At 40.5% G+C, this 14649-nt stretch overlaps 4 protein-coding genes across 12 annotated transcripts in view; 2 read left to right on the top strand and 2 right to left on the bottom strand.

The window, feature by feature from the left end:
- Positions 1-1210, bottom strand: part of LOC143898275 (uncharacterized) — a 7942-nt gene extending 6732 nt beyond the window's left edge. For all 3 annotated transcript variants that reach the window (XM_077407631.1, XM_077407630.1, XM_077407632.1), the window contains exon 1: positions 952-1210. The gene's annotated coding sequence lies outside the window, so the exon portion shown is untranslated. The remainder of the gene's footprint in view (positions 1-951) is intronic.
- LOC143898296 (uncharacterized) overlaps positions 1-13833 on the top strand; it is a 25945-nt gene extending 12112 nt beyond the window's left edge. Inside the window, exon 4 of the mRNA XM_077407679.1 lies at positions 13824-13833. The gene's annotated coding sequence lies outside the window, so the exon portion shown is untranslated. The remainder of the gene's footprint in view (positions 1-13823) is intronic.
- Positions 3340-11614, bottom strand: LOC143898274 (uncharacterized). 7 transcript variants are annotated; one of them, XM_077407623.1, is made up of 4 exons: positions 10651-11614; positions 6156-9625; positions 5286-5969; positions 3340-5201 (listed from the first exon to the last, which is right to left on the bottom strand). In XM_077407623.1, exons 1-4 carry the CDS (start codon positions 10968-10970, stop codon positions 5116-5118), a joined length of 4560 nt encoding a protein of 1519 aa, XP_077263749.1. In that variant the 5' UTR covers positions 10971-11614; the 3' UTR covers positions 3340-5115. The 7 variants fall into 7 exon arrangements, with proteins under 7 accessions (XP_077263749.1, XP_077263752.1, XP_077263753.1 ...); XM_077407626.1 differs by having other exon boundaries at positions 5286-9119; positions 9232-9625; positions 10619-11614; XM_077407627.1 differs by lacking the exon at positions 10651-11614 and having other exon boundaries at positions 5286-5408; positions 5899-6012; positions 6156-6294.
- Gprk1 (G protein-coupled receptor kinase 1) overlaps positions 11925-14649 on the top strand; it is a 24744-nt gene continuing 22019 nt past the window's right edge. The window contains exon 1 of the mRNA XM_077407634.1: positions 11925-13082. Coding sequence (XP_077263760.1) covers positions 12970-13082 — 113 coding nt within the window. The 5' untranslated portion in view covers positions 11925-12969. The remainder of the gene's footprint in view (positions 13083-14649) is intronic.

The following is a 14649-nucleotide window of genomic DNA, read 5'->3' on the forward strand; positions in this document are numbered from 1 at the left end:
GGCTTCGCTATCTCTTAACACTACGTAAGCACACATAATCCGCGCGATAACGGCTTATAGCAGGATTTATTTTGTTGAACACGAGCTCTGTAGAAACTTGTATCCAATAAAATAAATCTTTCTGTAATCTGCTTGCCGCAAAGCTTTATTCCATCGAACACAAACAGATATAACGTGCGTACATTTACCTATCTCTCGCATTGCAGTAAAAAAAAATTTCTATATATAATTGTACAATCCAATGCTTTCTTAAAAAAAGAAAATTCCTTTTTGCTTGCAAATATTTAAAAAAAAAATGTTAAGTGCTAATTGATTAACTATTCTTCTGAAGGAGTCACGCGTCATTAATGCATCCGAATGTGCAATACGATTGCAATGTCGATGACGGTTCATACTCAATATATGCGTATTTAAAACAGTGAAGAATAACGGAAGATAATAATTAAGCTATTTTTGCATTGACACGTAATCGCGTATTTAACTGATAAGTTTAAAGCACAAGTAAAAAATAATTTTTTTAAGAGAGTCTACGTTTTACAATCTTACTTTATGTTTTATTTAAAATACAAAGAATTTTATAGAGTATCGTAAAATATGAATTTTATATGAATGAGCCAGTGGTTTACCTCAATTATATACAGCCGGGTATTTTTGTGACGACGTGATTCTTATATTCTACAGAAAAAGCCCCAAGAAAAGTGTTTACAAAGAATGCTTTAAATAAAAGATGGTATTCAAGAGATAAACGGTATAAAACACACACACACACACACACACACACACACGTTGGGGGACAAGATAAATAAATTCATATATCCTAGGGTTTTATATTCTTCGAGTAAAAGAGAGGATCAAACGCACGATCTCGAGGAGACTCACTTCGGACACTCGTTAAAAAAAAATTGTGAGCTCAAGTCTCTTGCTCTTTGTACTTTGAAAGCGTCCACTCACGCTGTTGTGCAAACGCCGATCCGTCATTGAACTCTCTTTAGTAGCGATCGTCACACTTATATAGCTGGGACGTACATCGCCGGCCGGGTTAGAGATCGGTGCACCTCCTGCGCGGCTCCAGCTTCTCACGCGCTTCTCTCATCGAGCTGCGCTCGCGATTCACTCTCGATGGACATCCGTCCTTACGTTCGTTCTGCCGGACCGGAGAGTGAGATATCGGCGCCGGGACCTGCGCCGGCTTTACCGTGCGGCTGCAAGGCAGACACGTAACGAGATGAAAAGCGATCCGCCGTGCACCGTGCACCGGCGTGCCACTACGGCGGATACGACGAGGAAGAGCAGAGGGGCATTCCCATCCGCCTGCCTGTGTGCGATCGAACGATCGGATGCGGCTGGGTAAATACCGGCACCGCGCGACCATCCATTCACCGGCATTGTCGTTAAAAAAAAAAGGAAAAATAACGATGGCGAGGTCGGCAAACGATTATCTGGGATGTTCCGCGCCGCCCAAGTGTGCGACGTTCGCTCACCGTTGACACAAATTCGGCCTTCGTGTCGTCGCATCGTTATCGCTACAGAAGTGCTCACTTACGTGAAACGATGAGTTTGCTGACTATTGATGTTAAAAATGTATTAAATCGTCTGGATGGTCATTTGCATAATTAAGTATAGCGAGGGCGGTCCAAAAGAAAGTGCAAATACAGTTTGCCAGTTTTGATTCAACCAGCATCAATTTTTACAAAGATAAAACCTAAAGGAAAAAAGGACTGTTTTGAAATAAATATGAAAAATATTTGGTTATAAGCCTCTGATCAAATAAATTATTTTAAGATGCTATAACCCAAGGCTGTTTTTTTTTAGTGCGGCCGCGAAATGTTCTAGCTGTTACAGCGTTAACAAAGTTTTCCCACGGTGTAGCCAATAGAATTGAACAAGCATTGGAAGCCTATATCGATGGCGAACATCGAAACCCGTGTCCTTCGTTTTACGTAACTACCTGGCATCGTTTACGCTCGTTAGCCAGCGGCATATATGTATATGTACATCGATACAGCAAGACGGTATATCTAACGCGCTTCGCAAAATAAGCGGACTCTTTCGTGAACATATAATAACAATGTGATATAAGGGAATTGCATATTGCTGCTTTCTCGGAATGTCGTTATTCGATAATGGCGCGTTACGGTACAGATATATTTTTTTTGAAACATATAGGTTAATGACTGTTGCAAAATAGCTCGGATATTTTGGGATGTCTCAAGATCCTAGATCGTAACAACGAATTTTAATTTTGACTTGGACAAATGAGAGAAACTAAATCGGGAAGAGGAAAAATTGCTGAATCCACATAATTACCTGTTTTCGTAGAGAAGAAATCAAACATTAAATTAATATCCGATTTCAAAAGTCAGATACATTTAATGTCGCAAGAAAAATTGCTGTCATATCATTTTTATTAATCTATTTTTGTAAAAAATTGTTTACAAGTAAATAAATTTAAAATAAAACACGCAATTACAAACAAAATGTTATTTATATTGGGATTAGGAGATAATCTGATTCACGTTCTCATTTCTATATAGATCCCTTCGCTCTCACTTTCAACTGAAAACATGTGTGTCTGACTTTCATTCCTATCACCAGTTATGTTAACACGTCTTATTACTACACATAAGTGAAACCTTCGTCGATTTGTCGATTTCAGAGGTAAATATATGCATCAACCTGCGGGTATGACGGTCTTACGTAAATAATGCATTTCTCGCAATGACTTGCGAAATAAGTGTAATAAACATTACCCGATATTCCAGTTTATGCGCTTGTGATATCTTCAAAGTTATGAAGAAGATCTCGGAAGAGAAATATAAATTCGAAATTCTCCAATATAAATTATGCAAGGTATCCAAATCTAAATGAGATAAAGAACGAGACTTACTTTCTTTGTTCGGCATTATCTAAATTACAATTGCAATATTATATATAGAACAATACTAATTTCTACTCTCTTACTTTAAAATTGCTCCGCAACAGTCAATTTTTAAATTACTCCTTTAACTTTTTAGATCGATTGTTCTATCTCGTTTAACTTTTGTTTCACTTTTCATCGCTTTAACGTCATTTTAAAACCTTTAGGTGCTTAGTGATTTTAAATTATATACGATACAATTGTTCATTCAGCATCACAATCTACATAATACAATTTGGAATCCGAATGACGTACAACAAAGAACGCAATCGATCCGATCAAATTTACGTAAATTGATCTCATCGTTTTCCGATGAGCAACAACGGTGTCGTTGGCCCGTATAAATGAAAGCCATTTCCTCATTACGAGCAGGACGTTTGAAAAGGCACATATAGAATTTCGAACAAGTAAATGACAGCAAATTGTATTAAAATAAAAATGGATGTTTATTGTTTGGATAAGAATATTTATAAACATTTATTGCACATATTTCGCTATTTATTATATCTTCAACAAATATCATTATTAATTTAAAAAATCTCAACAATAATTAATATAATATTAAGATAAATGTACCAATAATGCCAGGACACGTACCTATGTCTGGACATTTTTATCATTTTAGTCCTTAAATAATTTATAACGCGAATTAATCAAGTCTTCAAATCAAAGAATCAAAGTTAAAAATATTTTTCTTGTATTATACTTTTATCCGAATAAGTAATTTTTACTTCGCCAAAAAATAATAAACACAATTAAGAATTTTTATTGACTATATACTGGCAATGATTATAATCGTGGCTGGGGTAATATTTTAAACCCTGGCTGGGGTAATATTTTTCGCAATGAATGTAATATTTAATAATAAAAGTGTCCAGACATAGAGCTTAAGTATTTTGGCATTGGTACATTTACCTTATATATAATATTGGAATATTACAAGGATAAAATATTCCAATACGTTGGAGGAATATTTTTAACGTGAAATAGATCCGACCAAGATTGAGCGTTTTTACGCATAAAATTTAATAATCTACATCTATACATATATGTATGCAATGTAAACTATATGTTTACGTGTCATGTATAACAATGAGTAATCCCATGAATCATCGAATATTCATATTTCGTCAGAAATATATCGGAAATTTATGTTTTGTTTGCAATTTTATTTTTAGTTACTAAATAACATATATAAAAAACATAAATTTTTTATATATTTGGGCACAATTTTTAGCATATATGCCACAAAGTTAACAGATCAGACCAGTAAATAATAATTTAATTCCATATTAATATCACATTTTTCCACCAAGGTTTAGACTGTTTAAAGCGTACGATATGTAAACAAATATTTTTAAAGTAAACACTAGACCTGCAGCATAGATTACAGAATGACTACTTTATCGACAACCACTCGAATTTAGCGAGGACGCAAAAGTGTTGGACTATAGGGCAAGTCGGATTACAGAAACAGAGTTGCTTTATAGTAGGGGAGCCCAGAGTGCTAAATGGGGATTTACTCGAGCGTCGTAGGAACCTATTGGATTTTGAAGATTAGATGGTAGAAAGAAAAAAAGGTTATATAATGTACACCCTTTCACCGGTGGGGGAAGCGTCTACAGATTTTCAAAAATGTAAAAAAAAATAATCACATGAAAATACTCGAGCGCGTCAGATATTGATAGTGTATACGCCCCACGTGTCTCTGATATTGGAGGTATGTTAATCTGCCGGTTTGCATGGTGGGGGTGGCTGTACGGAAGGGTTGAAAACGGGAAAAAAAAATTTATTCGAGCGCGTCAGATATTCAGAGGGGATGTTAAGTAAATCCGAAAGAAGCTCCCATTCAAAAGACTGACGATTCGGACATGACGCAAGCTCATGGCGGCTTCTTGATAATGCAAAAAAAAATCGCCATTTTGAAATACTCGAGCGCGTCAGATTGTTATACAGGTGATTCAGCTTGATGTCCTAGTCGTGCTGACCCATAATCTGACGATTATTTGGAGGAATTTTCTTAATCTGACAAATTAAAAAAAAATTGTTAAATTAAAAAAAAAATTTTTTTTAATTACTAAATGTGACAAATAAAATGCATGGAAAATAGAATGCAAATAAAAAAATATATTTCTTTCAATTATAATATATGCAGAAAAAAATAGTAAAATGAAAAAAAAACTTTAAAAAATTTTTTTTTAATCTTCATCTTCATCCGTGGAACTATCGTCGTACTGCAAATCTGGTTCGATTTGTTCGTCAAATTCATCTTCAGCTTGCATATCTGTAACAAGAAATCGTTATAATACTTAATATTTTATTTATTTCATGAAAAGCGTGTTATCAAAGTTTTGAAAAGAAAATATACCTGAATCTGGAGTATCTCCTAGAATATCAGGTGTTATGACTACATCGTCGTACGCTTCTGGCAATTGATTACCAACGAACCAAGTCATTTCCAATTTGCCTTTTACATCTGTCCATCCGTAATCTGTTGGTGACATGTCGATGCTGTTTGGATTGTGTGCATTCCTCCACAAGCATGCAATATATCTTGTTCGTAATAATTGCTGCAGTAACTCCGATTGACATGGTGGCAAGCAACTAGCATCGTAATTACGAACATTCAACGAGAAGGGCTGTGATGTATCTGATACCTTGTATGTCTTATTGAAGATTTCAATTCTAGCTCTGTTGACATCATCTAATTTTTTTAAACCATACAAGTGGCAGATAAAAGATTGTATAATGTTAAAAGATTCATCTATATTATAATCTTTAGATCCCAAATCTGCAAATTCTTTTTGAAAAATTTCTGAATTCATTAGAATATCTAGAGGTTTTTTCTTGCCTCGTCTATAAAATGCCGGGTTGAAATCACATCCTGTTAACGCATGAAGAGCTGGTAGCGCTCGCGAAACTATTGGGCCTAGCTTAGCAGAGAGTGCGGAAACGTCGATATATCGGCGTGCATTACTTACTCCGAGATCCATCCATATTTTCACTAATGCTTGAAGATGTTCCATATTGGCCAACATGATAACAACAATATCTGTATCAGAGGTTCTGATTGTAACAGTGGAATCTTCTTTTAGCTGACATGCAAGAAATACTGCTTTTGTATCCGCTTCTTCATGATCAGGACATGACAGTTCATGATCGATGGTACGCGTTACTTTATTATTGGTAACTGAATATACGTAACACAAATCATGACTCAGATATATTGTTTTGTTACCGATAATCGTAGCCATCTCCTGATTAGCCCAATGATCGATAAAAAACTTGACAAGAGCTTCTTTAAACTTGATGTTTTTCAAATCTTTCGCAAAATCTGCTGTTCTCGTTTGTTGAGGGCCGGAGATGTAGAAATCCTTGTCATCCACACTACCTCGAAGAGTGTGCTCATAATCTTTGATAGAAGGTGTGAAGTAGCGATCAAATACAATGGCTATTCGACTTGCTGAGTTATTAACAAGACATTGCAAAATTTTCTTTGACACATCCCCAAAACTGCGCGGCATTTCTTTTAAAGTATTTAAAAAGAAAAAGCCATCTACAATTACAAAATCTACATTAGATGGCGGTAGTTCCATTTCTTCAATTTTTTTTTCCAACTCTTTAACCAGTACCGACTTAACAGTCTTGTTAAGAGAACCATCTATATGGCACAGTGATAGCGGAACTGGAGTTATTGGAAAACAGAGCATCTTTTCAAGATCTATGTTCGTGTCTAGCGATAGAGCCAATAACCGACCGAACAAATCCCGCTGCAATTTAACTTCATGTATTTTCTGGCCAATTTTCATTTTCTTTTTCTTCTTCAAACTTGCAAAAGTCAGCACCGGATTTTTTTTCAATGGTTGGTGAAATCTATCTGAGTTTATATTACATTCCGTTATGAATTGATCTCGCAGCAATGTTCCGGCTGACACTGCGTTCAACAAGCTATTTGCTATTTCTGGAGTGGTAGCCTGCCCAGTTGAAATATTGTACAGTTGATTTTTATCTATTGAAGAAGAGAATGGGTTGATGGTCTGTTGGATACTGTGCAAGAAAGCTTCAATTTGTTTACGATGTTTTTTTATTCGATCAGGGTGTAGGTCAGCGGCGATGTCTTGGTGGCTCCTGTTAAGTCCTGCACGAGTTAACACATGTGATATTATTCGCGTTCTGGCCCCATGATTTCTTGCCCAACGTTGTCTAGCGGCGATGGAGTTTGTCAGATTAACGATTCCAGTGAGTCGACGTGCTGCATCACCATTTATCGTCTGCTCCAACGTTAAATCTACCGGAATCCGCGAGAAAGGTTTAACCGTTTTTCTAATACCAAACGAGCCCTTAGCAATTTCGGCTCGGAGGCCCGGATGTGTCTTGTCTACGTGTTGCAGTTGATTTATATAGTATACCAGCCATCGACTGTAGTTTTGCTGGTTGTAGTAAAAAAATAAATTGACGATTTTCCCAAGTGCATTCAAGTATAAATCTAAATCTCCTACTCTAATACTTTTAATAAATATGTGATAAAGATTTATAAAATCGATATACATCGCATAAAATTGCGCCGTTTTTCCGTGCTTGCCTTCCAAAGTGTCTGCTGTATATTGATCATAAGATTGAATTAGATGTTGTGTTTCTGTATGCTGTACTTGTGGAGAGATATCTTTATGCTGCATAAATGTGGTAAGATATTCTGATACTGATTCTTGGATAGTCAAATGTTTGTTTTCCAAAAATGATTCAAAGTGTAATTGCTGCAGTACTAATGCCATTTGAGAATGTAATCGTTTGCACCTGTTATAATTTTTCCCGGCAATAAAACCTGCAACTGAACCGTTAGCAATTAGGTTACAATCGGACATGATATGGCTTAGTCCACATTCATCGATGAAGGTGCCAACTGCTTTGAAAAAAGCCATCTCGATATGAAAGGCCCCCAAGTGAATAAAAATGTTGTCGAATTTTGGGGATTCTTGAGCTTGAATACAATAACTTATTCGAGCGATAGCTAGATCATACGTGATCTGGATGTATGGAGTTTGACATTCACTTGCAACAGCTTGACTCAATTCTAGAGTTTTTAAAACAGTCGAATTATTGGTGGGAGAATCGTTTATTGGTGTAAGATAAGAAACTTTTTGGACTGGTGAATCGTCAATCAAAATCTTACTATGATATCCTACCCACATTGGAACATCTGATATTCTATGCATATGCAACAACATCCACGCAACATCCAATTGTTTTGACATCATCAAACTGTCTGGAGTTTGATTGAGTTCAGAGATGTCTAGCTGATTCCAGGTTGTAATTTTTAATTTTTTTGTAAATGGATGCATGACGAAAGTTATTTCATCGAAGGATCGGCGTTTTCGCTTTCTCTTTGTAGTGATCATAGATGATTCCGAAAAATTGCTATGTACAGTCTTATTGGTAGTTAAATTTTTATTTTCACAGACATTTGGAGATACCACAGACATCGTATCTTCATTTTGAATAACATCTTGATATATTATCCCCACCATGTCGTGTAGAGTGTCTTTACCATTCAGTGTTTCAACAAAGCGATCAAAATTATCAAAAGCTACTCCAGTATTCAAATCTGGGCGACGTAAAATATCTTCAGGACACACGTATGTACTGTTTGTCGTCGAAAATGTCATTTCAGTCTCTAACTCTTCCAATGTAATATAAGAGCAACAGTGTCCATATTTGGACAGTATATTGATGATTTTCTTGCTGTTACACAAGCTCTTCACTGCCAGACCCAGAGTAATATGTTTTGATGTTTTAATTTTGTGGCTGGAAGCAGCGTAGATCAGATCTTGTCCAAGGGAAAAAATTGCAAGTTCTTTATTATAATTTTTATTTTCACGTATTTCTTTTGATCGATGAGAAACATCACCCCAAATTAATGTTTCTAAGAAGCATGTTAAAAGCTCTGGCACGTAATCGCACTCTCCTGTAATCAAATCTTCAGCAGTACAGTCTTCAGCCAATTTTTTTCGGGTAGAGTTAAGAATTTCTTCTCGGAGTTGTATTGCAACTGAACGAATTGTTTCTTTCATTACCATTGTTTTGAACAAATCTTTGTAGGTTAAAATACAGGCGGAAAATGGAGCAAGAAACTTTTTCTTTTCAGCATAAATAATCTTGATCTTACGATCAAAAGTATCCATTAATTTTCTTTCCAGGTGACGATCTGAAAATGAAGTACTGCTTACAGAATCTGATAATAGTCTAGACTGTTCTATTAGTAATTTTTGATATTCTTTTTTGACATGATCAAAAAACAGGCATTCGTTATTTTTGACCACGTTTTCTTCCAACATTTCGCATAGCATGATATAAGCAAAGTTCAATGCCTCCCTCTTTTTAAAAAATTCATTATCCTTTTCTCTTGAAATGTCTCGCAAGTATTGATCTTTACAACATTTGTGATAAGTAATATTTGAATCGTCAGAAAAAGAACTGATCTTTTCCAACATATTTATGTCATTATATTCAGTGGCTGCACTTTTCAACAGATCTATCGTTCGAAATCTATTGACAGCCAATGGAACTTCACGGCCATGCTGTCGTTTGCGTGTTCTTTCGCAAATAAAACATTTTACTGATGGCAAATTCTCATTACTGACAGGCTCGTCGGTGCGAAAAGTATCATCTAAACCCTCGAAGTCTCGTTCAAAGTTGCTGGATACTCCCGCTCTGAAAATATTTTCCCAATAAGAAACCTGATAATTAATAACATGAAACTGAATTTATAGCATTAAAAAATAGTTTTTTTTTAGTATTTTATAACGATTTTAACAATTTTTTAATATAAAATATATTTTGTTTCTTAAAAATAATAATTTTTTTTATTCTAAGAATTATATTAAATAACATTCAAAATTTACTTTTAATATTTAAAAAAATTTTATTTTTTATGTTGTGCGTGAGCGGAAGAAGGATCGAAATTAGAGGCACGTGATCGGGGCTTATCTCAAAGTCAGTTTAGTTTCTATATATAACAAGTATATTTACATATAACACAGTTATTTATAAGAATTAAGTTTAAGAATCCGCGAAACGCGGCTTTGATTCCTCGAAAGGCGACGCTTATTCCGCGAGCCACGGTTATCGTCGCGCGAACTGTTCAGCGAGACACGGATCGAGCCGTCGTCGAGACTTTACGAGTAACGAATCGCTTTTTCGAAAAATGCTTCATTTGCCACGCGTCACGCATCCCCGGCAACGGGCCGAATAATTAGCCTGAACAATCGGTCGCCGACCCACTGACTTGTCCTTCGATTTACTCGTCGAATTTCGGAGTCGGCAACCGATCAGCTGTTTTCGCCGTAGTCGTGTGCTCCGTCGTCCCTAATGTTTACGTCGCGCGCTGAGACAAAAGAGACAGAGCAAGTACGCGTGGAAAAACAAGCGATCGCTTTTCGGCTTCTCGAGGATTTCTGGAATAACGACGGTCGTTCCCGAAACAATGCTAGGCTTAAGCGAGAATTCTCCTCGCGATTATTCACGGGGGACTACGGTTCGATCGCGGACAATTGTTAAGAGTTTAATAAAAAAAAATATTCACATTTCATTATCTCATCATCAGTCGCGTTTGATAAAAATGTACCGTAAAATTTTTGCATTAAGTTTCCGGAAAGGCCACTATTAATACAATAAAAAAAATAAAAAGCTTTTATTTTAAAGCACCCTGAGTTGTCGTGGAAGTAACAGGAACATACGATTCGGAACTCTCCCCAGAAACTTCCGGTGCATTATCGCATTCCGCTGCACTTTCCTGTTGCTCGAGATTTGGAAAATTATGAGGTATTTTAATCGCTGTGAATAACTTGTAGCACTGCGAGTGATATCCTTCATTTAATGAATTTTCAGCCGAGAGTTCAACATTATCGTACGTTGTCCGTGATTTCCTGAGGACCGGTTTGCTCCGACGATACTCCAAAACCGCAAGGCATTTTTTTATTGTCACTGGCGTAAATTTCACAATTTTTCCAAGTTTATTTTGTCCACAAAATACACACTTTAGAGTATCATCACTCATCGTCGTATTAGATAATTACTAACACAAATATTATAATATTTAAACAGACAAACAAGCTAGAGCGTTGTACATACTGCCACGAACGCGTGTGATCAGCTGTGATGGTGTCATGGCGACGGAAAGTAGTGTGGGGACGGTGCGAGAGAGTGTAAGAGATCGAGAAAAAGAGAAAGGGAAATAGAGGCGTGTGGAGTGGGGAATACATATGCTTCACTACAGCTGCACGCACTAAACTTTTCTGACGATTTGTGCTGCTTCGGCTTGTGGAAATCGGCAGATTATATTTTTTCCGTTATTCTTGAATTATTTCCTTCAAAATAAAAAAAAATTCGACCGCGCTCGAGAATGTCAAAGTGACGTTTTTTTTTTTGCAAGTTCGTGACCCTCCCACTCCCTTACGTCACGCTCAAATCGTCAGATTATTGAAATGCACACTTTTCAGCATGTTATTGACCCACCTTACCTTAATCAGACGCGCTCGAGTATTTCTAACGATCGATTTTTTTTTACTATTCTGATCGGCTGCCCTAGACGCGCGATCCTATAGGGCTTATACATAGTGGAGGTACTCAACAGGGTGTGTGCAAGGTATTCCCCTATATGTTAATCTGTCGCGCTCGAGTAAATCCCAAAATCTTCTCTTGGGCTCCCCTACTATTACCGACGATGATTCGCGACCGACTCGTAAGGGGGAAAGGGAAAGAGGGAGTCGAGAGCCAATTAGGAGTTAGGAAAGCCGGAGCGGAGCGCCGGAGCAAGTATAGTACGTAGTGCGACACTGGCCGCGCGAGCGCCGAACCGGCCGAACGTCGAACTGTCGAACAGTAGTAGGTTTGCGCTTGACGACGCAACACGCAACTCGTTGTCGTCAGTCGTCATCGTCTCTCTCGTCGGTGCAGCGTTCCGTCGCGCCCGTTTCGCAGAGCGAGTGTGAGATTTTCGTGGGTCTCTTGCTTCGCGCGGGGCGCGAGTGAATGCTGTGAATGCGCGCGTGCGACCGCGGCAACTTGAATCGAAGTCGAGCTCGACGGTGAAGTACGACGGGCGACGTCGATCGCGACGAGAGCCACGGCACCGCGGCCGCCCCGCGGTGAAATGGGTGCTCGCGCGACCGACGGCAGGCCTGCTTCGTCGCGGCGCGTAGTCCCGTACGTGCGAGAGGCGGCACTGTGAAACGAGAGGAAGCGGCGGACGAGGAGGTGGTGGAGGAGGAGGAGGAGGAGGAGAGGGAGAGGAACGCGGCGCATCCCGAGAGGAAAAAAAGCAGAAGGACAGAGTGTGGAATCTCGAATCTCGTCGTGAGTGTCGCGACGAGGACAAGAGAGGGCGAGACGGGAGAAGAAAGGGAAAGAGAGCATTGTCCTCCGCGAGGATAGCATCGCGTTGTCCTTGCCTCGACACTAATAACCTCAGTGTCCTCAGTCCTCGGTCGTAACTGGTCTCACAGACCTCGCGGTCTCGGGTCTCAGGTCTCAGTCAGCAGTCAGCAGTCAGCGCTGCGCGCACAGCCGCACAGGCACAGCCACAGCCGCGTCACGATCGCCGCTCGTCGATCAACGTCCGTCCATCCGTCTCCTCGGATCTGTCAATTGAGGGGAGCCGCCGCCGTGCGCGAGGGAAACCTGGCGACTGGCGAGAGAGGCGGGTATCGGTCCGTTTGATCGCGCACGGGATGCCATCCCCGCCGTCGCCGTCGCCGTCGCCCTCGTCGTCCCCGTCGTCACCGTCGCCGTCGGCGTTACGCTAAAAATATGCGGCAGTGAGAAACGGACGGCGGAGCACCGCCCGTGGCAGAGCCGAAGCTCTGCCTGCTCTGCTGCTGACTCTCGGCTGCGTGTGTGCTAGGTCCGCTGGTGCCGGAGGGCGAGGGGGGGAGGGAGGGCGGAGGAGGAAGACGAGACCACGCAGACTAGAGGAGGACCCCGCGCGATCGGGGACCACGACCAAGGGGGGGTGATCATCGCGCGACAGCCCACCGACGAAAGGAGCACCGAGGAAAATGGCGGACCTCGAGGCGGTGCTGGCCGATGTCAGCTACCTGATGGCCATGGAGAAGAGCAAGTGCACGCCGGCAGCCCGTGCCAGCAAGAAGATCATTCTGCCGGATCCTAGGTACGCACTCCTCACCGCGACGCGATTTCCGGCGGCGTTGCGTGCGGTTCGATACGGGGTGGAGGAGGAGGAGGAGGAGGAGGAGGCAGCGGCGGCAGTGGTCCGTCTATCCGTCCATGTCCATCCCGTCCGTCTATCCGCACGTCCGCCGGAGAACCTCTCCCCGTTTCCTGCCTCTCCCTTCCGCCTATTTTCTTCCCCGTTCTTCCTCCGACGTCTTCTTCCTTCGCGAGAGCTCTCACTCTTTCTCTCTCGCGCCAGGAATAAATATAATGTTTACAAACAAAACGCGCCGCGATCCGGAGGACCGCCGCGAAGCTATCGAGCGGATTCACGCGATCTCGGCAACGGCAAATCGGATTCACGTGCTCGCCGGAGGATCGATCCCCGCTGCACCTCGGAAGTTGATTAAATCGTCCGCCCCGTGACATTTCGACGTTAAAAGTTTCTCTCAACTTTCTCTCGAGGGAGAGGAAAAAAAGACTGACCGGTCTCTACCTCCGATCCCTCGCGCGATGATATCGACATTCCGTATGTATATCAATCTACGTCTACGTGCGCACAAATATATAACGCACACCCCGTATATCCCGGTGTTGCACTCGTTAAACGTCGATTTACCTTTGGAAGATTCATACCCGGGATAGAATAAATTTTGTCCCCTCGCCCCCGCCCCGCGTTCTTTCTTTCTCTTCCTTTCGCGAAAACCTCCCCGCTGATCGGTACTTTGCATCGATTATAACTTGCCGATGTTTACACCGTTCGCGTTATTTTCGGTCCGCGAACCGCGGATGTTAACCGTAGCTTTCGGCCTCGTGAAAATATAAGTCGACGCGGTAGGAGTGAGCGGGACTACGTTTTTGCTGGCGACACGCCAAGCAAAGCGCGAGCGTTTCACGTGCGAGGCCGAAAAACGCTGAATAAGGGAAAACTGGCGCGAAGGGCGCCGCGCGGCCGCGTCGCGCGACGGACAATTACAACCCTCAGTTATACCTTACGTTTTTACACCCCGATATTACCTCACCAAGGTCTGAGAGACCCCGTCGTTTTCTCTAGCTGGTATCAGACAAATGCATCAATTTGAAGTATTTTTTTTTTAAATTGATGCGTCTTTTAAAGATCTACAAGACTGTGCAAGTTAGATTATTCCAAGTTAAAAAATGTAAACGTTATTTAGAAAAAAAAAGGAAGACGTGTTTTTCTGAAAAAGCGAAAAAGATTGCTTTTTTTCAAGTTGACGCAGTACTGACTAAAAAAAGATACAAGGGTTTCATGAACGTTTTAAAGACCCTGCACGTTTTAACAACGTGAGGTGACTGAGGGTTAAAACGAGACCAGGATGAACTTTCACGCGGGTGACCGTCGCTCGAGAGCACGTGCTTTCCCGCCCGTACATCATTTCTCGTTACTTCTCTTTGTAGCCAGAAATGAATGCAACGAAATTGAAACTATTGCAGAGAGGCTTACACAAGTTTTACAAATCGCCAAGTTGAAATGACCGCGGGGAGAATTTAGCCTAGATAACCAGATCTGGAAATAAGGCCGTTTTCTCATCTCTCATCGAACG

Source organism: Temnothorax americanus, unplaced genomic scaffold (assembly GCF_048541705.1).
Source record: "Temnothorax americanus isolate GAGA-0224 unplaced genomic scaffold, ASM4854170v1 Scaffold23, whole genome shotgun sequence".
Classification (NCBI taxonomy): Eukaryota; Metazoa; Arthropoda; class Insecta; order Hymenoptera; family Formicidae; genus Temnothorax; species Temnothorax americanus.